Source organism: Chelon labrosus, assembly GCF_963514085.1.
Source record: "Chelon labrosus genome assembly, chromosome: 3".
Lineage (NCBI taxonomy): Eukaryota > Metazoa > Chordata > Actinopteri > Mugiliformes > Mugilidae > Chelon > Chelon labrosus.
This window is the reverse complement of record NC_140339.1, coordinates 28,951,435-28,978,972: the sequence shown is the minus strand read 5'-3', so window position 1 is coordinate 28,978,972 and position 27,538 is coordinate 28,951,435. Positions and strand designations below refer to the sequence as shown.

At 40.4% G+C, this 27,538-nt stretch overlaps 1 protein-coding gene across 1 annotated transcript; it reads right to left on the bottom strand.

Annotated features, from left to right (window-relative positions):
- LOC311486164 (mucin-2-like) lies at window positions 1-27,538 on the bottom strand (the record flags this gene model as incomplete). The annotated part of the gene is made up of 41 exons (XM_084541925.1): window positions 1-535; window positions 616-650; window positions 956-1,086; window positions 1,166-1,235; window positions 1,325-1,503; window positions 2,100-2,283; window positions 2,453-2,636; window positions 3,298-3,545; window positions 3,693-3,864; window positions 6,722-7,805; window positions 10,101-10,761; window positions 11,092-11,982; window positions 12,075-12,290; window positions 12,384-12,427; window positions 12,553-12,703; window positions 12,836-12,964; window positions 13,634-13,790; window positions 14,563-14,802; window positions 14,914-15,093; window positions 15,592-15,702; window positions 15,956-16,094; window positions 16,192-16,343; window positions 16,482-16,582; window positions 19,662-19,714; window positions 20,090-20,342; window positions 20,771-20,897; window positions 20,998-21,092; window positions 21,176-21,340; window positions 21,727-21,864; window positions 22,257-22,326; window positions 22,456-22,566; window positions 23,115-23,253; window positions 23,464-23,581; window positions 23,666-23,791; window positions 24,373-24,601; window positions 25,893-25,999; window positions 26,085-26,175; window positions 26,528-26,642; window positions 26,924-27,185; window positions 27,304-27,363; window positions 27,478-27,538. 41 exons carry the CDS (start codon window positions 27,536-27,538, stop codon window positions 359-361), a joined length of 7,956 nt encoding a protein of 2,651 aa, XP_084398051.1. The 3' UTR covers window positions 1-358.

Sequence of the window (27,538 nt, the reverse complement as noted above, 5' to 3'; positions counted from 1 at the left end):
AGTGACATGAACACACAAGCACACTCACCGCATATGTATTTGGCACAACAGACCCCCATCGTGGTCTGGAGAGTAAAACCAGCAGGGCAAGGTAGTACAATACCGGAGCACCGCTTCACATCACACTCTGTTCAGAGACACAGATGGATGAATAAAGAAGAGTAAGTTCATACAGAAACAAGCCCTGATAAAATACTCATATAGAATACAAATAAGGGCCTTGATGCTCACAACAGGCATTTCCTATTACAATTACTGTTCCTGAGTGATGGGTCTTTTCTCTGAACTTACTTCAGAGTGACCACAGTGCAAATTCAGTCACTAAAGTTTGGTGACTTCAATATTAGCAACTTGTTGTTCACGTACCACACTTCTCCTTTTGACAGCAGCCCACAGTTTCATTAACCTTGACCATGCCTTCTTGGTCACAGCTGAGTGGTGGCTGTGCTGGACAGGACACAGGATGGCAGGTGACCTGTAGGGTGTCCTCTTCACATATACACTCATTACAGCCTTCTGTCCATGTTGCATTGGCCTGAGGATACAATATTGCACGTTAATTACTCATCCAAGGTAATGTTGAAAGGGACTGGCATTATAGGCTAAATGATTTACCTTTGTCCATTTTCCATTGGGCAGTCGACAGATTTCTAATGTGAGAAAAATATAAAACATTAATGGACTTTCAATTATTTCAGCTTTGGTTATCCTGCCTCAGGAGCTCAGCTAGTGATATTTTTAAATGGTATTAAGAGTCCTTTCCTATTTCATATTCCAAATGGTGTTTCATAATTTAAAAAAGAATAACAATGATTGACCCACAGTCAGGGCACTGTGTTGTGTACAAGCCAAGGACTGCTGTATTGGATGAGGTGCAAATACTTACTTTAATGACAATTGTACAGGACATTCATAAACAGAACACATGTATTGCTGTAATGCTATGCGCTCTTACCACAGGTGGGCACGCATTCATCTGAGGTAGAAGAGAGAAGGAATGTGTTGTTTGGGCAGGTGCAACCCTCCAGCTGCACATTCATCATAGCGCTAAACTGATCAACACTATAGATGAATTTCTCGTTGTACCTGCAGAGACAACAGCATGCAGTGTCATAATCACATCGTGTAGTATGTGATTAATAAGAGGGTAGGTGAACTGCTTTACCAGGAATCACAGGTAGGCTGCACAAGAGGGACACAGGCCTGGTACACTTTCGGGCTTTTACATTTATATTCTATTTAGAGGAGAGAGACAAAAATTGATTATAGTCATTACTGGGTGATGGGTTTGGTGAGATGTGTTTCATGTATTGCAATTGCATACCACAGAGTCCTTTGGTGGCACTTCTCCAGTCAATACACACTCCAGCCTCAGCACACGCATCAGCATATGTTTGTATGCTGGTGCAGCCAATGTTATAAAGGTGCATGTGGCAAACATCAAACTCACAGGCCGTAACAAATGGGGTGTAGTCAATGAGCTTGTGGCAAGCTTCAAACACACTGGAAAGATGGGATTTATAGTCAGTAAAAACACTGGACACAAACTGAACATATCTTTGCATTTCGCAATCTTCCATGAAACTGGGCTGGAATACTATGCATGCTTGTCTGTAAAGGTTCTCAGTCATCCAGGTTAATGGCATTCAATAGCACGGACAAATACACAAAACCAGTAGCAGATCCAAGTAAAAAGTGATTTGACTTGTTGGGTTACTTGAAGACGATTAGTGTCTTCAAGAAACCCAACAAGTCCATTAGCCTTCAATTCAGCCTTGCATTTGTGGATACATACATCCATATTTAGTCACAGTTTTGGTGTCTTCCGTGATTATTTTTCTATATTGTAGAACATATTAAAAGCAATGAAAAACTCCTGCACCCTTGCAGGCAGGGTCTAGGTCTAGGTAAGTAATCAATGTATATAAAGACTGTCTGTCGCTGATTAAATAAAAATGCTGTAGATATAATGCAAATAATGCATATATAACGTCTGTAATTTAAAATAACAAATTAACATGTAACAAGTTGAAATTAAAATCATTATTTGAACCTGATGTTACAGATTATGATTTTGACATGATCTCTTTTCCTCCTACCTGCTCTTGATGATCTCACAGATGCTTGTATTGCAGCTTTCAGGTGTAGGTGCTGGTGTTATGGGAGGTGGAGGTTGGCAGTCACTGTCATTAGTATGCCACTCATGTGCCATATCGGGACATGAAGGATCAATTTTACCAGTGGGCAACATGCAGTCATCTGTCCGGTTGTTGTCACATGTACCTAGAGAGTCCTCATTCATTAGTAAAGTCATGACATACAGTAACTTAAGTCAGTCACATGTAATATAACATATCTGTGGGGTTCAATACATAAAGTTTTCAGTGACTATAAAAATGCCATTCAATCATCAACTAATATTCACATAGTACATTTCAGCTGCAGGACTCACCACATTGCCCCTCTGTGTTGCCCGCAAATTGACTGTAGGGCAGGTAGATACTAAAGATGAGCCCTGAGAATGTGATCTTGGCATGAATTTCGGGGATGACGAGCACCGTATCAATGCCAGTGGTAGTTAAACGGAAGTCACCATTCTGGTATGCAGGACTTACAGGCTTGTCATTCACAGAAATCTGCAACAGAAGCATGTCACAGAAACGTCAGAAAGGCCTTTTAAAAAAAATTTTTTTTCTTTTACCAAAATACAGTGGTGATATTTTAACAGCTGCAACCCATAGAAGACAATGCACAAACATCACATTTCACATATCATGTCATATCCCCGTAAAATGGCTTTTGGAGATGTGTGGATCACTTCCCGCCAGTGTTTTTCTATTTGTATGCAGATTTGCTTGAAAAAAAAAACAAAAAAAAAAACATAAAATAAATAAAAGTGGTGACAGATACTACATAATGCAGGTAAATACAGTGACATTGGACGCTATCCCTCACCTTTTAAAAGGGGAGGTCGCCATCTGCTGGCTTAGCTAGTAACTGCCCCTGAAGTTCACAAACATTATGTGGCCAACTGACTTAAAAAAAAAAAGTAAGCCACAAATACACAAATCCATTTTCAGGTCTACAAATTAATCTACAAATGTGTATGTGTTAGAGTGTAAATTAAGCATTTTTGCAAATTCCTCCATATTTTTGGAGACATCTTGTGTGAGTTGCAGTTGTTAGTCAAATGAAACAATCCATACTAGTGGTTGCAACTAAACTATAGGAAAGAAGGGATAGTTGGTGCTAGAATAATTTTAGGATATGAGAATATCTGAGTGTTTTTAAAATTACATGGTTTGTGAAAATCCCATTGTCATCCGACTGCGTTATGAAGATTTTGTAGCCTTGGTAGAAGACAGTGATGGACTGAGGACAGGACAGGCCATCAACCGAACCACAGTAGTAGTTAGAAATCTGGACGCTGAAGTTGTATTTGGGCAAAATCTCTTTCACCAGCCAGTAGGAACAGTTGCCTTGAAAGCCATAGTAGGTTCCATCGAAGGTCACATAATGTGGGTCTCCCCAACCATAGCAGATACCTTTATATGACAAAGATAATGAATTACACATCTGATAGTAGTTGATGTAGTTGTATCTGATATGCACAAACAAACACACACACACATATATATATAGAGACTTTTAACTTTGTGTGACCTATCAATATTTTAGTAACTCAAACGTACATTGGCACTCATAGTGGGAGCAGCATCCATCATCATCCATCACTTCAACAGCAGGGAAGTTATTTGCGCACACTATAGGCTTCTTCGGTGGACATTTTGTGTCGGTATATGTAACTTCGCCATTTTCACATTTTCCCGTACGACAATTGCCTTCCTTCCAGGTTTCCCCTTCCTACGAGGAGAAACACAAGTTGAAATTAAAGAACAGAAGGTCACACAATTTGTTTAGCAAAATCCAGAAAACAATAAATGAGGAATAGATTTTTTTCGTGTGTGGAATACAAATAGAATTACCTTCCTTGGAGGATCTACCTTGATACAGATGAAAACAGGACCGGGAGAAGGACATGCGTAGCTTGTTGCCACTACTGAACAAGTGTCACTGCAGTAGCCTTCGTAACAATAGCCTTCATTGTCTGTCACATTGTAGACAATGGATCCTGAAAATGAGACACAAGAATATTTCTCAAAATAAACCCATAACATATGTAATGTATAGAGATGATAGACTGTATAACTGACACATATATGAAGACATGCATAATCTCATAATATTATTTAACCACATCTGTTCTGTCTTTCCAAGCAGTTTTACACATTTAGTGTAGTAGTCATTAAAGGTTCCCTGACAGATGAAGTAGCACTCTCTCTACAGCTACTTTTAATGTACATCTGTTTCCTCTGTAAAGTGAGAGGAATTGACATATAAAGATGTACATTTTCTGACCAACAGTATACGTCTATGTTACAAATTTGTGCAACTGTTTTATCTAAGGCCAATGAGTGCAAACGGCAGTCTATTTAGTTTTTTAGTGTCATGTTTGGTTGATGCAGCTGTTCACTCAAGTCAAGTCAGTTTTCTGCTAGGAGAAAAAGTAAAGTAGTCCAAACATATGACTGTAATAGTTTAGGCCAGTCACATTCCTTTCTTGTTTTAGGTATGGAGAATTTCAGTGTGTGTCCAACATTTCTGATTCATGAGTAGCACATGGATTTTCCATGTGATATATTCAGTATTTGTACTTGTTTGATGAGAGATGATTAGTACAAATGTAACATGAAAGATGTATCCAAGGTTTGTTTTCAAGTTATAATGACTCTTTGAATAACTTTCAATTTAAAAGTCATTGTTCACAGAGTCAAATAAAAGACAACAAACACTAAGACTGATAAACACAATGTTACATAATGTATATAATTATAATTATAATGCCACAAATGGTATTATGAGACTTGGATCCGAACTTACCAGGATGAAAATCTGTACCATTATGATGACAAACGCAAGGTGTAGTTGTCTCAGTCGTGGTAATAGGTGTTCTGGTTGTAGTAGTTGTAGGTGGTTGGGTTGTAGTTGTTGTTTCAGTTGTAGTAATAGGTGTTGTGGTTGTAGGTGTTGTGGTTGTTGTAGTTGAGGGTGGTTGGGTTGTAGTTGTTATACTTGTGGTAGAAAGAGGTGGAGGTGTTGGACACACACAGCATTTGAATTGTATCTCATAATCAAAACACTCCTCCTGAGGTCCTTGTTGATCGTTGTTACATAAGAGACCCACATCTTTGTCGCAAATCACATGTTGCCCTATCTGTGACATGGTAAGAGTTGGGTAAAGAACAGCTCTACACTGGACTTCTTCTGGAGCTGAGCAAACATGATAACCAGCAGAGATTATTTTCTGAATGGATTCATCATCTCCACCATCAGGGCCAGATGTAGGTTTTCCCAGATTGATCCATTCTGACCAACTACATGTCATTTCATGTCCATCAAGACAAGGTGGAGGTGTAGTTGACTGAGTTGAAGTTGTCATTTCAGTTGTGGTAGTAGGTGCTGTGGTTGTAGTTCTTGGTGGCTGACTTGTAGTTGTTGTTTCAGTTGTGGTAATAGGTGTTGTGGTTGTTGTAGTCATAGGTGTTTGGGTTGTAGGTATTTTAGTCGTGGGAGAAGGAGTTGTAATTGGACGACACTCACAACATTTGAATTGTATCTCATAATCAAAACACTCCTGCTGAAGTCCTTGTTGCTTATTGTTGCATAAGAGACCCACATCTTTGTTGCAAATCACATCTTGTCCTATCTGTGACATGCTAAGGGATGGGTAAAGAGCAGCTCTACACTGGACTTCTTCGGGAGTTGAGCAAACACGATAACCAGCAGAGATTATTTTCTGAATGGATTCATCCTCTCCACCATCAGGGCCAGATGTAGGCTTTCCCAGATTGATCCATTCTGACCAACTACATGTCATTTCATGTCCATCAAGACAATGTGGAGGTGTAGTTGACTGAGTTGAAGTTGTCATTTCAGTTGTGGTAGTAGGTGCTGTGGTTGTAGTTCTTGGTGGCTGACTTGTAGTTGTTGTTTCAGTTGTGGTAATAGGTGTTGTGGTTGTTGTAGTTATAGGTGTTTGGGTTGTAGGTATTTTAGTCGTGGGAGAAGGAGTTGTAATTGGACGACACTCACAACATTTGAATTGTATCTCATAATCAAAACACTCCTGCTGAAGTCCTTGTTGCTTATTGTTGCATAAGAGACCCACATCTTTGTTGCAAATCACATCTTGTCCTATCTGTGACATGCTAAGGGATGGGTAAAGAGCAGCTCTACACTGGACTTCTTCGGGAGTTGAGCAAACACGATAACCAGCAGAGATTATTTTCTGAATGGATTCATCCTCTCCACCATCAGGGCCAGATGTAGGCTTTCCCAGATTGATCCATTCTGACCAACTACATGTCATTTCATGTCCATCAAGACAATGTGGAGGTGTAGTTGACTGAGTTGAAGTTGTCATTTCAGTTGTGGTAGTAGGTGCTGTGGTTGTAGTTCTTGGTGGCTGACTTGTAGTTGTTGTTTCAGTTGTGGTAATAGGTGTTGTGGTTGTTGTAGTTATAGGTGTTTGGGTTGTAGGTATTTTAGTCGTGGGAGAAGGAGTTGTAATTGGACGACACTCACAACATTTGAATTGTATCTCATAATCAAAACACTCCTGCTGAAGTCCTTGTTGCTTATTGTTGCATAAGAGACCCACATCTTTGTTGCAAATCACATCTTGTCCTATCTGTGACATGCTAAGGGATGGGTAAAGAGCAGCTCTACACTGGACTTCTTCGGGAGTTGAGCAAACACGATAACCAGCAGAGATTATTTTCTGAATGGATTCATCCTCTCCACCATCAGGGCCAGATGTAGGCTTTCCCAGATTGATCCATTCTGACCAACTACATGTCATTTCATGTCCATCAAGACAATGTGGAGGTGTAGTTGACTGAGTTGAAGTTGTCATTTCAGTTGTGGTAGTAGGTGCTGTGGTTGTAGTTCTTGGTGGCTGACTTGTAGTTGTTGTTTCAGTTGTGGTAATAGGTGTTGTGGTTGTTGTAGTTATAGGTGTTTGGGTTGTAGGTATTTTAGTCGTGGGAGAAGGAGTTGTAATTGGACGACACTCACAACATTTGAATTGTATCTCATAATCAAAACACTCCTGCTGAAGTCCTTGTTGCTTATTGTTGCATAAGAGACCCACATCTTTGTTGCAAATCACATCTTGTCCTATCTGTGACATGCTAAGGGATGGGTAAAGAGCAGCTCTACACTGGACTTCTTCGGGAGTTGAGCAAACACGATAACCAGCAGAGATTATTTTCTGAATGGATTCATCCTCTCCACCATCAGGGCCAGATGTAGGCTTTCCCAGATTGATCCATTCTGACCAACTACATGTCATTTCATGTCCATCAAGACAATGTGGAGGTGTAGTTGACTGAGTTGAAGTTGTCATTTCAGTTGTGGTAGTAGGTGCTGTGGTTGTAGTTCTTGGTGGCTGACTTGTAGTTGTTGCTTCAGTTGTGGTAGTAGGTGCTGTGGTTGCAGTTCTTGGTGGCTGACTTGTAGTTGTTGTTTCAGTTGTGGTAATAGGTGTTGTGGTTGTTGTAGTTATAGGTGTTTGGGTTGTAGGTATTTTAGTCGTGGGAGAAGGAGTTGTAATTGGACGACACTCACAACATTTGAATTGTATCTCATAATCAAAACACTCCTGCTGAAGCCCTTGTTGCTTATTGTTGCATAAGAGACCCACATCTTTGTTGCAAATCACATCTTGTCCTATCTGTGACATGCTAAGGGATGGGTAAAGAGCAGCTCTACACTGGACTTCTTCGGGAGTTGAGCAAACACGATAACCAGCAGAGATTATTTTCTGAATGGATTCATCCTCTCCACCATCAGGGCCAGATGTAGGCTTTCCCAGATTGATCCATTCTGACCAACTACATGTCATTTCATGTCCATCAAGACAATGTGGAGGTGTAGTTGACTGAGTTGAAGTTGTCATTTCAGTTGTGGTAGTAGGTGCTGTGGTTGTAGTTCTTGGTGGCTGACTTGTAGTTGTTGCTTCAGTTGTGGTAGTAGGTGCTGTGGTTGTAGTTCTTGGTGGCTGACTTGTAGTTGTTGTTTCAGTTGTGGTAATAGGTGTTGTGGTTGTTGTAGTTATAGGTGTTTGGGTTGTAGGTATTTTAGTCGTGGGAGAAGGAGTTGTAATTGGACGACACTCACAACATTTGAATTGTATCTCATAATCAAAACACTCCTGCTGAAGTCCTTGTTGCTTATTGTTGCATAAGAGACCCACATCTTTGTTGCAAATCACATCTTGTCCTATCTGTGACATGCTAAGGGATGGGTAAAGAGCAGCTCTACACTGGACTTCTTCGGGAGTTGAGCAAACACGATAACCAGCAGAGATTATTTTCTGAATGGATTCATCCTCTCCACCATCAGGGCCAGATGTAGGCTTTCCCAGATTGATCCATTCTGACCAACTACATGTCATTTCATGTCCATCAAGACAATGTGGAGGTGTAGTTGACTGAGTTGAAGTTGTCATTTCAGTTGTGGTAGTAGGTGCTGTGGTTGTAGTTCTTGGTGGCTGACTTGTAGTTGTTGTTTCAGTTGTGGTAATAGGTGTTGTGGTTGTTGTAGTTATAGGTGTTTGGGTTGTAGGTATTTTAGTCGTGGGAGAAGGAGTTGTAATTGGACGACACTCACAACATTTGAATTGTATCTCATAATCAAAACACTCCTGCTGAAGTCCTTGTTGCTTATTGTTGCATAAGAGACCCACATCTTTGTTGCAAATCACATCTTGTCCTATCTGTGACATGCTAAGGGATGGGTAAAGAGCAGCTCTACACTGGACTTCTTCGGGAGTTGAGCAAACACGATAACCAGCAGAGATTATTTTCTGAATGGATTCATCCTCTCCACCATCAGGGCCAGATGTAGGCTTTCCCAGATTGATCCATTCTGACCAACTACATGTCATTTCATGTCCATCAAGACAATGTGGAGGTGTAGTTGACTGAGTTGAAGTTGTCATTTCAGTTGTGGTAGTAGGTGCTGTGGTTGTAGTTCTTGGTGGCTGACTTGTAGTTGTTGCTTCAGTTGTGGTAGTAGGTGCTGTGGTTGCAGTTCTTGGTGGCTGACTTGTAGTTGTTGTTTCAGTTGTGGTAATAGGTGTTGTGGTTGTTGTAGTTATAGGTGTTTGGGTTGTAGGTATTTTAGTCGTGGGAGAAGGAGTTGTAATTGGACGACACTCACAACATTTGAATTGTATCTCATAATCAAAACACTCCTGCTGAAGCCCTTGTTGCTTATTGTTGCATAAGAGACCCACATCTTTGTTGCAAATCACATCTTGTCCTATCTGTGACATGCTAAGGGATGGGTAAAGAGCAGCTCTACACTGGACTTCTTCGGGAGTTGAGCAAACACGATAACCAGCAGAGATTATTTTCTGAATGGATTCATCCTCTCCACCATCAGGGCCAGATGTAGGCTTTCCCAGATTGATCCATTCTGACCAACTACATGTCATTTCATGTCCATCAAGACAATGTGGAGGTGTAGTTGACTGAGTTGAAGTTGTCATTTCAGTTGTGGTAGTAGGTGCTGTGGTTGTAGTTCTTGGTGGCTGACTTGTAGTTGTTGCTTCAGTTGTGGTAGTAGGTGCTGTGGTTGTAGTTCTTGGTGGCTGACTTGTAGTTGTTGTTTCAGTTGTGGTAATAGGTGTTGTGGTTGTTGTAGTTATAGGTGTTTGGGTTGTAGGTATTTTAGTCGTGGGAGAAGGAGTTGTAATTGGACGACACTCACAACATTTGAATTGTATCTCATAATCAAAACACTCCTGCTGAAGTCCTTGTTGCTTATTGTTGCATAAGAGACCCACATCTTTGTTGCAAATCACATCTTGTCCTATCTGTGACATGCTAAGGGATGGGTAAAGAGCAGCTCTACACTGGACTTCTTCGGGAGTTGAGCAAACACGATAACCAGCAGAGATTATTTTCTGAATGGATTCATCCTCTCCACCATCAGGGCCAGATGTAGGCTTTCCCAGATTGATCCATTCTGACCAACTACATGTCATTTCATGTCCATCAAGACAATGTGGAGGTGTAGTTGACTGAGTTGAAGTTGTCATTTCAGTTGTGGTAGTAGGTGCTGTGGTTGTAGTTCTTGGTGGCTGACTTGTAGTTGTTGTTTCAGTTGTGGTAATAGGTGTTGTGGTTGTTGTAGTTATAGGTGTTTGGGTTGTAGGTATTTTAGTCGTGGGAGAAGGAGTTGTAATTGGACGACACTCACAACATTTGAATTGTATCTCATAATCAAAACACTCCTGCTGAAGTCCTTGTTGCTTATTGTTGCATAAGAGACCCACATCTTTGTTGCAAATCACATCTTGTCCTATCTGTGACATGCTAAGGGATGGGTAAAGAGCAGCTCTACACTGGACTTCTTCGGGAGTTGAGCAAACACGATAACCAGCAGAGATTATTTTCTGAATGGATTCATCCTCTCCACCATCAGGGCCAGATGTAGGCTTTCCCAGATTGATCCATTCTGACCAACTACATGTCATTTCATGTCCATCAAGACAATGTGGAGGTGTAGTTGACTGAGTTGAAGTTGTCATTTCAGTTGTGGTAGTAGGTGCTGTGGTTGTAGTTCTTGGTGGCTGACTTGTAGTTGTTGTTTCAGTTGTGGTAATAGGTGTTGTGGTTGTTGTAGTTATAGGTGTTTGGGTTGTAGGTATTTTAGTCGTGGGAGAAGGAGTTGTAATTGGACGACACTCACAACATTTGAATTGTATCTCATAATCAAAACACTCCTGCTGAAGTCCTTGTTGCTTATTGTTGCATAAGAGACCCACATCTTTGTTGCAAATCACATCTTGTCCTATCTGTGACATGCTAAGGGATGGGTAAAGAGCAGCTCTACACTGGACTTCTTCGGGAGTTGAGCAAACACGATAACCAGCAGAGATTATTTTCTGAATGGATTCATCCTCTCCACCATCAGGGCCAGATGTAGGCTTTCCCAGATTGATCCATTCTGACCAACTACACGTCATTTGTACAGAACAACCCCCAGGTGTGGGGCTTATAGATGTTGTCATTGTAGTTGTTTTAGATGTGGCTTCAGTTGTGGTAGAAGGTGTTGTGGTTGCAAGTACGTTAGTTGTTGTTGTTTTAGTTGTGGTTGTCGGTTGCTGCGTTGTAGTGCTTGGTTCTGTTACTGTTGTCGTGGGAACTGTTGGTTTTGTTGTTGTGCTGCATTCTACTGTCCTGCAACACTTCACCTTTATTTCATAATCTAAACAAATAGGTGGATCCTGTTCGTTGTTTTTACAGATGAATCCCACTTGAGTATTACATGTTACTTTCTGTCCCAACTGATATAGGGGTAGCCCTGGATAGCGCACAGCCTGACACTTCACCTCTACTGGATTCTCGCAGATGCTATGTCCTTTCTCGATAATCCCCTTCAAAGTTTCACTGTCTCCACCAAGAGGTCCAAATTGAGGATAATTTATATTTATCCACTGGGACCAGTCACACACTTCTTCTTGACAAGGTGTTACAGTGCTGGATTCAGTTGTTTTTACAATATCGGGTTGTGTTGGGGGTAGCGTTGTCTGGCATGAATCATAGTCACAACACAGAACTCTGACTTGATAATTAAAGCACAAGGCTAGTGGACCTGACTGGTCTTCATTTCGGCATGTCAGCCCATTTGCCAGATCACACTGCACCACTTGTCCCACGTCATCAATGGAAACGTTTGGGAAATTCGCAGCTCTGCATTCAATCTGGCTAGGTTGGTCACATATCGTGTGTCCTGCCTCTTTAATCTTTTCGTAGGTTTCATTGTCTCCTCCAGGAGTTCCCAGTGTGGGGAAACTAGTGTCATACCATGGCGACCATTTACATGGACTACATGGACCTGAGGTAATTTCTGTGGGTAGACATAATAGTGTTGGTGTTGGTTATGTGGTAAATCTTATATTATACTGTCTTCAGTTTCTAAAATGAACAACATGCACATACCTGGTGTGGTTGTGAAATCAAAGGTGGTTGAAGATGTGCTGGATGTAGTCATAGTTGTAGTGGTTGTCGTTGTGGTTATTGGGCATGGGTATAAACTCCTGTCAATGGTACCATTTTTCCCACACACTGCTGTGATGCAGTTACCGTGTCCATCTGTGGTATTATAAATGGTACTGCCGGTGGGATATTTGTTTCCTTGATATGTACAAGTACAAGCTGCAAAGAGAGCAGGTGTTTTCTTAACCTATTAACACTGTTATGTACAGTATGTATTTTTACAATCCTCAATCTGTCTAAATCTTTGCATACCTTGGGAGTCGTAATGGCACTCGATAGTCTGTGAACTACATGTACTTCAAGAGAAAAACAATACAAATCTTGTCAATTTTAATCTTATGGTTTATTTTATATTGTGGAGGTAATATACCTCCATTAATATGTTACCTTAATTTGCACATATAACGTATGCATGGCCTACCATGTACGACAGTTTTCAGTTGTTGGCACTCTGTCCCCATTATTGTAGTGTTTTCCTTCTTTACTGTAGCAACCACACTGTTCATTTGAGACACATGTCATTGTATCCTCATCAAAGTATGGCTGAGCCGGCGGGCACTTTGGATAGCAACCTAATCAAAAAGAAACAGCTGTTCATACAGTGCATGAAATTATTGAATTCATGTATACGTGTTCCCTTCCATAGAGCTTCAGAAAAAAAGGAAAATTGAAAAGAATTAAAATACAGAAACCTTATCTCATACCTTCCAAGGCTGGTATTTGTGTTGAACAGCTGCCTGATGGGTTCTTGCAGGTTTTCATGCAAGGCGAACCACATGGCATGTAGTGCCACTCGCATTCACCAGGTGGATTGTAGTAATCACAGAAAAGAGCTGGAAAAATAATAAAACTGGTTTATATAGAAGCCACCCACCCATTCTCATGAGTTTAGACATCAATACGTAATACGCTGGCCAAAAACCACACCATTAAAATACACCGTGTGTAAATGAATCCCCTCTTACTTTCCTGTTTGATTTTATACTTCTATTGTAGCCTTTCATAAAGTGTTTTAAAGGTTTAAAAAAGAACACAAAATGCATAAGAAATGAGAGAATATTTATGGAGATTAAATTTTAAATTTCAATAAGAACAGAATTTACATATAAAAATCATTAAACAAAATAAGCAGGAATAAGGGTATAATGAACACAGTGGATAGTGAACTACTGAATGTCACCAAGTTCTTGAAAGGGTATTACTATATCAAATTGTTGCTTGCTGCAATGATTTTGCATTATTTGTAGTGAAAGCTGAGGGACAGGAAAGAATACATTCTTTCAGAAAAGACATTCTAAGAAGTTTTGTTTTTTCTAGACTTCTAGACTCCTAGTCGACTACTGAGTAACCTAATAAATTGTTAGTGCCATTCAGTATATTGTTTCTCTGGTAGGTATTTAGATATAAAAGGTTATATTTAATGTACCTTATGTGCCCAATAGATTGTCTTTGTCATTAAAATAGTTAAACTCGGACAAACTGTATGAATTCGGATTACTCACGGCAGATTTTAGGGGTTCTCCAACGTACGCAGATGCCAGCTTGATTACAGGATTCAGCATAAGCAGCCACAGCGGTGCAGAAACACTCACAATCTCCACCGGTGTCACAAGCACAGGAGTCAAACACACATGCGTCATAGTATGGAGTGGGATCCACCTACAGAGAAATGTATAAAGATACGCTAATGAGTTAAACAAGTATAAAAGAACACTTCCTCAACACATAACTTCCAGTTCAATACATCTTAGTGGCAAACACTGTCATTTTAACTGTGCTCCATTTACCTAACAGCTACTGTTACTAATCAAAAAGTGAGATTTTAGTATAGTGCAATTTATGGACTATGAAGCACACTGTTTGAGACTAAATCACCCTTCACCTTATGAACAGTTACAATACAATATAATACAATAACATAAATGTTAATAAACTATAACAATAAACAAAAAACACAAAACAAATTACACTCTGATAGGGCAAAGTACCTTCACTTTTACAGTGATGTATATAATGCAAACAGGGGGTTTGGGGTCTTTTTTGTCTGTTTTGTCTTTCTTTATTATTGTATGATTTGTTCTGTTTTAAGTTAATTCTTGGGTATCTAACTTTAGTTGTGACTGTGAACATGTCTAAATAAGAATGTTGACACTGAATAATTTCACATCTGGAGGCTGTATATGCCCCAAACCCTGTCAACATACAGTATATATTCATGTTTTTTTGTTTATAAGTGAAAATATTGCCCAGTGATTAATTTGCTGGTGGTGAAAGTAAATTTATTGTCATTTAAAGTAATTTATCTTTGAGGTTCTATTTAATGGAGAAGTTATAAGCTTTGACTTAACATGACCATTATTATTTGGTGTTGCATGCAGTGTGAAAAAAGAAGTACTGCAACAAAAAAAGAAGATTTCAAACAAAAACTTACAGTGGAATGGCAGGCAGAGAAGACGTCACTTTGTATGATGCTGCACTGTTTCTGAGACCATGACTGTCTGTACGGGTTGGTGGTGCAAGGGCTAGTTATGTTGTGAGCATCGGGACAGCTTGGTAAATCCTTCCAGCTGTTACCGAATACCAGGGGGTTTACCACCACAGCATGAGATCTTGTAGTGAAGTCATTATTTGCACTGCTGTCATAGTTGCCACACAAGCCACACACACGACCCTGAAAAAGTAAAGTTTCTGATATCACTTTGTTCAAAAAAGCTGGGTATTTTGTTCTCTTAGCAGTCATATTAAAAAAACAACACCTTAATTCACTGTGTTTCCAGGTTACCTTATATTTTGGGCTGAGTCTGATGAACAAGCTGGTCTTCCTGTCCCACATGAGAATGAGTCCGTTGTTGGCTTCAACAACTAAGTAGATGCCCATAGTTCTGTAACTGAATGGAACAGTTTCTTCATTTCCACGTGAAAGCAGCTGGTAACGTCCCTCTGTTAGAACCAGTTCTGCAGTCTGAACAAGGGAAAAGACATCACGTTGTTCCTTAAAAACTAATTGTAGAGCAATTTTACAGAAACATCAGCTTTTTTCTCATACATTCAGGTACATGCCTTGGCTACAAAGAAACACAAATGAGAAACTTGAGAAAAATAATTATAAAAATGTAACTATTGAATGATTTAAGCCAACTAACAAAACAAGAACAGCTGGATGTGTAAGATGAAATGAAACATTTTCAAAGCTCTGTTGCCTCAAAACACATCCGTCCTTCAATGTAGAGGAAAACATGTTTTATACGTGTACAAGAGACCAATTGTTTTGATTTTCTCTACATTTTAGAAACATGACATTTAAAAGTTTAGTTTCATCAATGCAAATGGCAAGATAACTGTACTCTTCCTATTTGTATAATGCTTAGTGAAGATGATGAAATGATCATAGTCAACAGTTTTGCCTCTCGAAAAGTTGCCTTTGGCTCAGCACACTTATTGCTTTAAATGGACTGTTTACCCCCAAGAAGATCTTGATGGTCTTGGAGCAGCTGGTTCCTGTGGTTCCACAGGGAACATTCTCAGTGATCACTCTGAATGTTCCACTACTCTGAGCACTGCCACAGTAGTCCTGAGAGGGGTAGATACACACACGGATACACAAAATAAATTTGTGATTAGTCTCTTGTTGGTTACTCTTTTTCCATTTTTGATCAGAGAAAATGGATATTTGTATGAAATTAACTAGTTCACACTAAAATATTTAAAAAATATATTAGATATTCATTGCATTAAATTACCCAGCAGAATACTTACTGCTGCTTGGACTGCATTTGCATATGTCCATCAGTTACTTCACCATCTGTTTTCATGTGCATTCCTACCTGAGTAAGAACGTATTCACAGCTGCCATCAAAAGTGAAGCGCTTCTTATCAAAAGTCATGTAATGTCCAGCACCATAGACGGAGCAGGTTCCATCACACTGGTCGGTGGTGCACTGCCACTTCCTGTCTTTACATGTGCTGAGAATGCATACAGGTTAGATTAGATCTGGCTCATAGTGAAAGATGTGGATTCTTTAGCTTTTTTTCCATTTAATTTTAATCATGATTCACTTACCAGGTATTACAGTCAACTTTGATGGTCTCTCCAGGCTGATAGGAGACACCATTCTGTAAACAGGGACAGGCCTCTGGCTTGATGCAGCCCCCTTTACCATCAGATACCATTCCAGATGGGCACATGCAGCCAGAGACGCACCCCGTAGACACCTACAGAAAAAGACCACACCTCAAACATGTGGTATGTTTTTATACATTTTACAGGAAACATTTTACTTGATGCCACTATCACGATTATCCAAAATAGTCTTTGTTTATCTACTTTATGCTTGGGAAACTGTGACTTACACAAGCCATGTCCAACGTGTTGCAACTCTTCTCACACTCAATACCCTTTGCATCAGGACTATTAGCAGAGCAGTTGACATACATCATGGGAGACGCGCAGGCTGTTGAGAAAAGACACATCTAAAATAAATGACTGTATTCCAAAATCAGTCTTGGTCTCAAAAATGATCTCACACTGCAGTTGTTTATCACAACATCTGTGCAGTGTTTTTTTTTAAATATTATTTTAAGAACAACCACACCTTGCTGATGGACTTATGTGCACCGCTAAAAATGTCTGAGAAAAAGTTGTCAGAGTTAACTTATTTGCTGCGGGGGCGTTTTGTGCCAAAGACTTACTTCATTGCAAAAAGATACAGGTCCAACTCCAGGAATCAGAGAGAGGAGTCTGTAAGTGAGTACTTGGCGATATGAGTGCGAGGTTAAAAGTACTGAACTTCACGACTAAAGATTTGACATTGGCAGGAGCGTATGAGATGGGAATTGCTCTTGAGGTGATAAAGCAGAATGCACAGCAGTGGTCACACAAATCCTTCAAAGCTAATCCCACTGCAAAAACAGCCGCACTGAAAAAGGAGGTATACAGCCATATTACAGATCCACTGGTAAAGGACACATGCCATACGACTGTCGTTTAAAGGAGGTGGAATGCCGAGCATGTAAAAAGAAAGGACACATTGTCAAGGCGTGCCGTTCCTGGATGGAAGGGAAAAAAGATATGCCATGCACATGTGGATGTCCAAGCCCAGGCACTTGACATATCTGTGATATCAGAAAGACTGTACAAACGGAGGTTTAAAGAGACAAAGCTAATACCTACTAAAGTACAATGGTAATAGTCACACACTGAACTTACTTGTAGTCAAAGGTAATGGTCCAGCATTACTAGGAAGAGACTGGATCATGAAGTTAAAACTGCACTGGTCTTCTGTATACAGAGCTGCATCTGAGAGTGTGGAGGGGTTATGTGACAGGTACCCAGAGGTGTTTCTGCCAATCTAGGGAAGGTGACAGGAATCAAAGCCAAACTTCATGTAGCTCCGAGGGCTATTCCAAAGGTTTGAAACCCACACTCTGTGCCATGTGTGCTTAGAGATGCAGCACAAGCTATGTCAAATGGAAGCTGATGGGGTTATCACACCTGTTGGTTACAGTACATGAGCTGTACCCACTGTAAACATCCTCATGGTAGATCACGTATAGGGCTGTATAAAGTAAACAGACTTCCTTATGGTGTGGCAATTGCACCAGCAATATTTCCAAAGCTAATGGATCAAGTTCTTCAAAGACTTGCTGGTTGCTGGTGTAATTTGCTATTTGGATGACATTTTGATTACAGGAAAGGGCACAGAAACACACGTGAAAAACCTGGAACGTGTAATAAAAAGACTGAAAAGCCACAACCTAAGGGTTAACACTGAAAACCAAACCCAGTATACGGGGTGTATTACTTAGACAGGCTGTGTCTCACTGCAAAAGATATTGGACAGGAAACCCAAAGAGATCCTGTGCTGGCAAAAGCCAAAGTACCAGAGGAGGTTCTGCAGTCATACGTCAAGTGACGTTTTGAGCTCGCAATAGAAGAGTATTGTGTTCTCAGGGATTTCAGAGTGGTGGTTTCTGAAAATTTACAAAGCAGATTAGTGGCATAGTTACATGACAGCCACTGGGAAATGGTGAAAATGAAAGGCTCTGTCCAGAAGTTTGTTTTGATGGCGAACACTCGCTCTGGACATTGAAAATGAGATGAATCTGTGCGACATATGTAAGCAGCAGTGTAGCATGCCAGCCGGCCACAGCACCTCTGCATGATGGAAATGGGCTATGGGTCCATGGGAGAGAATACACCTGGATTTTACAGAACACAATGAGCAGTTGTGTCTGATTGGTAGGGATGTAATGCTCACTGGCCTGACATAATTCACAAAGAGACCACCACAGCCAGCAAAACTGTTGAGGTTTCAAGAAATCTCTTTGCATCCTACAGGTTGCCAGAAGAGGTGGTGACGGACAATAGACCCCAGTTTACTTCCAGTGAATTTGAGTCATTCCTTGAGATGAATGCAGTTCACCATGTTAAGACTTGACAGAGACTTGATAAGACCAGCTTATCAACCAGTCAACGAGTAGGCTGAAAGATTGGTCCAGAACTTCAAATGGTCTCTAGCAAAGAATAAAGCAGCATTGCTGTTACAGCATTGTATTGCCAACTGTAATTACTGATGTTCTGGGTCCTGTAACATATTTGGTGAATGTAAATGGAACATGAGTAAAGAGACATGTAAATCAGATGCTCAATGCAAAGACGAAGAATGTGGCTCCAGAAAAGACTGCAACAAACATGGAAGCCGACTTGGATCACCATGGTGTCCCAGGAAGTGATGTGAGGGACTCTGACAGTGTTGTCTCTGACTCACCACCAAAGGACTGTCAGAGCTCACAGGAGCCTGACAGAGCTCTGGAAACCTCTTCAAGTTCAGGACGCATGAAGAGGCCAAGGAGAAATGTTTGTCCTCCACAATAGCTGGACCTGTGTACTCAAGGTAGTTAAAAAACAAACAACACAACCAGTTTTTGGGTGCGTCATTACTCATGTTTTTTATTGTTTTGTGCTTTTTTGGAGTTTATGTAATGTTCACTATAAAACTGTAATAAAACTAAACAGAAGAGTGTTTTAAACTACAGAGGAGGAGCACGGGGAGGAGCACAATAACACTTACCTGTTAACATGGACAAGTGCTCAAATGGTTCTAAATAATGGGAAACTGGTGTGTGAGAGGACACGTTGACAATGGGTTATTGTGGTGTATAGAATAAAAGTGGATACTTAACCGTGCAGAGACTGCTGTGCATGACAAGTGCTGGTTCCACCCAATGTTTAGTTACTCGTTAACGCCAGAAGAGGGCGGTAATGGACTTTGGGGATTTTCTCCGGGTATTTGACCACACAGAACATGTCTCGATTTCCCAATGTAAACCAAGGAGGTTAAATACAATACTGTATCAATTACTCCCTGAATGGGCCGATCAGCTCCCTCTCCATCATGCCAAAGGTAAATCAAATCATACAGTTTTAATTTTTCATACTCTGACCTAGCATGTGACTCATATAAGACAAGTAACCGATATGATTATGTGATAAGAAATAAAGTAGCTGTTACATAGTCAAGTGTCACTTACATGGCTGTATAATAACCTCTCCAATGCAGCGGAGTTTGCCCTCCTTGCAGGTGCTTGAATGGAAATATGAAAAACACATCAGCATACATACAGTGTGACCTTACAGCAGCTGTTAACATATTTGTAATATATTCATTATATCACGAAAAAGAACAAATAATCAAAACCTAAAGAACAACAGTGAAAATTCAAAACCTGCCACTGTTGTCTCCATACCCCAGTAGGTAAGCAATGTCAGTTATAAACAGTTTAAAAACAAAAACGAGCAAAACCAATCTGATTACATAGTACAGCATTTGAACTTACTTTGGTGTTCAAAACATTACACATTGGATCTTTCAGACTAACATACTGACTGTGGCACATGGAAATCAGTGTGAACCTGCCAAACCATGTGTAAAATATTGTACAGTATAAGATTTTCATACCACATCACCCCATCCTTGTTGATGACTTCTCCAGGAGGAACCAATGTGCCTTTGTCGTAACAGGGACAAGACTTGGATGGGACACACTTCCCAGAGTCATCCATGTAGGTTCCCTCCGCACAGATACAGCCGTCGATGGGCGGGAAGGAGACGTGACAGTTAAGGTCTTCGGAGCCAATGCAGCGGCAAGTGCGACTGTTGGATGTGATGTTGTAGGAGTACACCATGCTGCTGGGGCAGCTTGCATATTTCCCTGAGGGAGGGTCAGACCACGGAATCAGTGAAAAACTGCGACAATATTGCACTGCAATGGTATTATGATTACTGTTGTTAATGTTGTTATTGTAGAGGAGGGTGCAAGGCTGATAAAGATGATAATGTGTGAAGATGCAAAGTGCTTTTATTGGTACTTAACCCAATTTACAGGCACATTTAATTAGTGTCATCTGTTTGTTGGTATGTACAGTTAGGTCAGTATATTTTTGGACATTGAAGTTGGAATTGCTTACCAAAACATTATCAAGTTACAGTTTTATAATGAATGTGGAGCAAGTGCAGAGTCTCAGCTTTAATTTAACAATATTCACAAACTAATTGCAGGAAAGGTTAAGGAACTATTCTTTAATACGATATAACAGTTATGCATAGAACTCCTCTGTCTTACTATTTCTCACTACTCACCACAGATGGTGTTCCTCCATCCACTGATCTGGATTCCTGCACCTGCACAGGCATGGACATAGGAGGAGACCGCTGCACACATGCAGTCTTCACTTTTCTCAGAATTACAGCTGTCATACATGCAGTTCTGTGAGAAAACAAAGTAAACCGTGTGAGTTCCAATCAGCTGTCAGGGTACTTGTCAGGTACAGTAAGCAGAGAGATGTCCAGACTTTATCAGTGAGTACCTCTTTATAAGCGTCAGGGCTGATCTCAGAGTGACAGGAGGCAAACACTCCATGAGGGTCAGTCAGCATGGAACACCAGTGCTGGGCGTACTTCTCTGTCATTGACACACAAGGACAGCCATCAGTCATTCTGAAGAACCCACAGTGATAACAGAGAATCCAGCTGTGTCACACCTACCATTTTCTAGACTGAGGCTGCAGGGATTCTCAAAGTTGGGCTGAACATCGGGGCAACCAGCACGTGTCTTCCAGCTGTTGGCAAAACCAGCTGCTGTGGCATCGGTAACACCACTGAGCTTAAGGAAGTCATCAGCTTGGTTGCTGTTGAAGTTCCCACACAGACCTGCAGACAGACACCATCGTATTAATAACAGTACCAATCCTTTTACAGTGTTGATATCAATATGGCCTCACTGTGTTTCTATTAATATAGTTTTAGATTAAGATTAAACCAGATTTAACTCCTTCAACTCTTTTGGATTTGCTTGCCAAATCCTGACTGTGTAACTACTATATATTTGATATGTAATTTATATACTGTATCTCATAACTTATATATCTTATAAAACTCTTTATATTAGACTTCATATATACATATAATACATTACATCTCATGCTTAGTCCATATACCTATATTCTAACATATTCTATATCGGTATACATTTGTATATCCTGTTAGCCCTATATTTTCTAACTTTTTTCAGTCTGATATTACTTTAGTGTACATACCACAGGTCTTGGCCTGGTAATCGCTGGTCACTGTGATGTAGAGCTGCATGACTGGCTTTAGCTGCACCTCCAACAGAAGGCCAACAGACGTCTGTACCAGCAGATAGAATGAGGATCCTCCGATGGCAGTGATCCCAACTAGAGGTCAAGAGAAATGTTGGAGGTGAGCTTGTCAAAAAGTGGAAGGTACTTCAGCAGTGGACCCGCAGTCAGGTAGATAGATAGACATGGTCAATTTGTAGGGAAGGGTTGTGTGAAAACAGTCACTGGATGTTTAGAGAAATAAATATAGATACTAAAGTATACAGTAGTAAAGAGATCCTGGTATGGCCTTAGAAGAAAAAAACTAAGAAGCCTTACAGCAATTCAAGTGTTGTTACACACCTCCCTTCTTCACATTGTTAAAGTTGAAAAATATATAGAAAAAAACAGTGTCATTATAATGTCACCCCTTAGTGTACGTGTCTTATTGTACATGCTATGTGTTGGGAGAAAGTCAGGGGTGCATAATGTATAATGAAACAACTCACCAGCAGAGAAGGGTAACTGAGCATAGATGCCATTCACGAAAACCACACCACTGGACAGGATGGTGATAACCTTTGTATAGAAGGAAACACAATATTAATATTGACACCTCTGATTGTAATTCAGAAAAACTGTCTGAAATGGGAGAAGTATATAGGCATGTGCGTGTGTTGAAAGAGAGAATCTGTGTGTTCCACTCACATTAGCCCCTCCAGACAAACCCAGGGTAACAGACTTGAGGCAGGTTTCACTTTCCGTCATGCCACACTGTACCAGTTCTCCCTGTACCACAAACTTGGTTCCACTGCAGTCCTAAACACACATCACACAAAGCTATTCAAACATTTCTGAACTGAACATGCCGTGAAAAATAGGAGAGCAAGCATCTATTTGTTAGCTGTCGTATGCTGCACAGTTGTGAGCAGCACATATACAAGTAGTGGTTGAAGTTATTATCAGGGGATAATATTAGGGAATTATACAGTATTTAATTAAAGCAAACTTTTAAATGTATTGAAAATGTTCCATCCATCATTATTTTGATTTAAAAAGAAAGTAATATAAATTTATCACACACTGTATTACATTACTGTATAGTTATTAAAAGATGTATTAGGAAATTTAAAAAGTGACCAGTGTCCAATTAGTTTTAATATTCAAATGAACAGACTGAATACATGGGATGTTTAAGAGATTACAAACTCTACTCCATTATTCTTATTATTTTCACTCACACTAACCACAGCCCTCTATCTATATAGCTTTGAACTTGTCTGAGGTTGAAGTCTTGTGTTGTGCATTTCTGAACCATAAGGTTGTGCAGGTGTGGGGTATAACAGCGGTGATTATTGTGTTTCTACCTTAGCCAGAACATAGGAGCAGTCCCCATGAAAGGTGTAGACTTTTTCATCGAAGGTCCTGACGTGAGCTCCTCCCTCCACAGCGCAGGTTCCTGAACAATCCTCTTCTGTACACCTCCAGTGACCACCCTCACACACACTGTCAATGCACACAGTTTAATTTTAAATGCCAGTGGATTTGATCAATTCATCTGAAACATCTCCAAAGCTGTTATAGACTGGACTAGAGACGCGTCATTAAACCTATTGTGCTTCTGTGTCCATATATCGGTTCCAGCAAGCGCACACATTTGCCATAATGCTGCATGTTCTTTTACGTCAAGACAAACTGACGTGCTGTATGTCATACCATTTCTTGCAGCTGCTGGAGTAGGACTCTCCAGGACTATAGATCTTGCCGTTGTAGCTGCAGGAGCACTCACTCAGTGGAATACAGCCCTTTCCATTTAAATCATCGAGCACCATGCCTGTAAGCAATCAGAGTGATACTGTAGTGTACTGAAACACATTGTGTATGTGTGCAATTGCATGCATAGGACTGTCTGCTGCACCTGCAGGGCAGAAGCATCCGTCGATACAGTGGTTGTCACAGGTATGGCTGGCCTCTGGGTTGGAGCAGGTATCAGCACAGGGACTCCCACACTCTTTGTACTCCATTTGGTAGGGACAAGATTTCCCTGTGAATACATCAATTGTTCCTTACTACTTAACTTGCTTTACTTCTCTGATTAACATTCATGCACACAAACATTTGTATTGTAGCCTGGTTCCAGATTCTGAGTGGACTGCCACAGTTTTACAGTATTCTAAACTCCTAACTCCTAAGCTTTGAGATGTGTTAAGGCAAACCTAATGTTATGGAGGACATGATGATCATGTTTTTAAGAATCAGCTCACTCACATTACTCACACTGGCCTCAGTGTTTAATTAGGGACTAGTTTAGTCCGTGTCAACAAGCACACCCTTGAACAACCTATAGCTAGAAACTTCTGCCACAGTCCAAAATCATCAAGAAGAAGCTTAGAATAAGCTTCAGGATTATTTAAGTGTGTGTTAAATAAAATAAAAAAAAACTCTACACCGTATTTTGCATAAAAATGTAGTGGGAAAACATGAATGATGTTTATTTCTGGGTTGGCTGGTGCCAGAGTGTAGTTCTTCAACATTTGTCATAGACTTGTCTATGTCTGGAATAACGGGACTGGATGGAATCAGTGTTGGAGAATATTTAATTAACCGTGTCTAAACAGTACTCACAGCAGAGTTCTTTGGTTCTCCAGTTATCGGGCTTGCCGCCAGCATGGACACACTGCCTGGAGAATTCAGACATGGTGTTGCACAGGCAGGAGGGATCTACTGTTTTGTTATCCTCACTGCCACAGTGGCACAGGTCTGAAATGCAGGCAGAAGTGAAGGAGTCGATGTCCAGCAGACTGTGACAGCTTTGGAAGGCCGGACCAGTGAGGATCTGCTGACACAAAGGTTTCTGCAAAGAGACAGATGAACAGTAAAAAAACAGGAACAGACATGTTATCCATTGATAATTCGTGGCAAACTGTGGAGTTTTTAGAAATTAATGTGGCTAATGCCTGGTAATTATTTTCCTGTGTGAGGCTATGGTGCAGGTACTCAGGGATTCAACTGATATGCATGCTTAGTGGACTAAGATGTGATTTTTGCTCTATTACTAGATTAGCTGTTGGCTTCTGTGTTGTCTGGGTTGAAGTTGCATGGTCATTTAAGTTGCATTATCACAGATGATGTATGAACCCAGCTGCAGAATCCTGAATTTACCAAAACGGTTGTAGAGGCCATGGCATCTAAGGTTTAACTTAAATCTAGTGGTTTAATTAAGGTTCAAGGGTTGATTTATAGAGTGAAGAATATATTCTTAACATTACTACAGTGGCTGTAGTCTTCATGGAATCCTGCAGTTATCCACTCCTACCTGAATGAAGAGTTCTCCAACCTGCCTGTGATTCCTCTTACATTTTCAAACTGTCATGTAACATCATCAGTTTGTATCATAAGATTCCACATGTACGCTTTAGTCAGATATGTGTATCTGTGACAGATGTATGTTTATCTTGCTGTTCTCTTCTCTCTTTCTTCTGTCTGTACCCGGCTGGCCTTAGGCAGATGGGTCCCTCCATATGAGCTGGGTTCTGCTCAAGGTTTCTTCCTGTTAAAAGAGAGTTTTTCCTGCCACCGTCGCCTTCAGGCTTGCTCTGGGGGTTTTAGGCCGGGTTTTGTAAAGCATCTTGAGACGATTTGTATTGTTTCTGACGCTATATAAATAAAATTGAATTGAACTGAAAATCAGATATACTCAGTCAGATATACTATATATATTGTGAGATTGCAGCAAATTTGTCATTTCCACCTCAGTTCTTTTCTGATGCAGAGTTAATGTCAACCAATCAATCCAGTGTCAACAAGATGGACATATGATCAGTTAACCACATGTGCCTTATACATATAGTTAGTTATAAGAACATGGGACAATATGCAGTGGTGGGAGCCACCTGCAGAAGGATCGGCCCCTAAATTTCTATGCATACTGACAAGCATGGGGCATGTTGGCACTTTATCCATTTAAAAAATAAAACTTTATTACAGTTTCAGTAAATAACAGTACATACAAACTTAGCTTTTGCTTACTCGAAAGCTAGAAACCTTAGGCTTACTGAGTGCAGAACGCGTGGGTAATATGCTATTTTTTATGCTATTATCAGTTACTCTAATACAGAGCCACTCTGATTAAAGTGGAGTCTCACCAAATCGTTACAGCTTTCTGTTGTTTCCACAGTGTAGCCAGAACAGGTTTCAGTTGGACCATCCATTTTCCAGAAGTCAGCAAAATCCATGGGGGAAATTTTCACACCTGTTTGGGAGATAGAAAAAAAATCATATTTAGTTCTGTGACCCTGCCTGAACTGGCTTACTGTTTAAAGTGGTTCATAGTTTACCATGACTGTAGAACTCATTGTGAATCTGGAGCCCATTAAAGTCTCCACAAAGACCACAAGTTTGGTTCTTGTACTTTGTGTCTAGCTCCACCTGTGAGAACAACAATTAGTCAGTTGAAACACTAGCTAGGAGCTGTGAGAAAGGTTTAATGAATATTAAAAAAATTGACGTAGCCACCCAATCTGAAATGTTTATTTGGCCAATGCCAAAGTATCTTAAAGTGCATTAACACAAAAGGTCCCTAGGTCTTGCCTCCAAACAATCTCTGGCTAAATCTATAATCCACAAACCAGTGTTACAGTTGCTACGTCCATCTTTCACATACAGTCTAAGAAAGATGACTTGATTAAAAATCGCACTACTTTAGTGTGCAGCCTAAGTCTGTGTAAACAGAATAGAATAGAACAGAATAGAATAATTTTCTGTGTAGTCAGAATCGCACCAGAAAAGAGTCCTCCTCATTCCAGATAGCAACAAGTCCAAGTTTTGCTTTGATTTTGATGTAGGTGGGAGTTTTCTCAATCTGTACTCCTGTTTGACTGTATGGTAGGACGACTCTGCAAAAAGAAGGAAAAAAGAAGTAATTTCATCAAATGGTAGCTCACCATGTTGGAATGTTTCCAAGCATAAGGTGACAGTATATGTCAGTGTTTTTAGGAAAATTAACATCTGTGCCTAATGTGGTTAGGTTCTACATGGGTACTGTTCTAATAACTGATAAAGCCCTTTGGATGTTAAGAGACATTATGGAATAAGACTGAATTATACCATTCATTCTGAACAATGAGTTATGCAGGCAGGGTGAACAGGGTTTAAAGGTTTTTTAACGCAAACTCACACATTCCCATCAACTATCACTGAGCCCTTGGAGAGTTCCACGAATACGCCCTCCAGCTTCAGAATGATGTTTTTGATGGTAGGATAGCCGTCAACCTCCTGTCTTCTAATTTGGACGTTGAAGTCGTTGTAAGTGTTTCTACAGGAGGAAGTCAGGATGTAGTTGCAGGGGGAGTGCAACTGGAAAATACTCCCATCATAGGTCTTGTAGTGGAAGTTGCCCCACGTACTGCAAACCTGGCCATTGTGGATGGGACTCACATCTGTAAAGACAGATCAGGATGTGAACAGAGAACCGTGTTTTACTTTGGCCTTCACCTGCGAAAATGAATCCTCACACTGCATAGATGAGAACAAAGTGAAGTCCAACAACAAGCTCACCTGTTATTTGTTCAGGAATCTGGGACATGGAGGAGACCGTTTTCACAGTAGACTTTGCCTCTGTTGAAACAGTTAAGAGCTATTTGTTAGATAAACAGTAATCACATCTCAAACTACATTATAGCATAATAAGGCTGAACTTTGCTGTAACACATGGATGAAAAATGTACGTACCGCTGAGCCAAGCAGCTACGATGGCAGATAGGCTCAGCCATAGCAGCCACTTTTTAGCCAT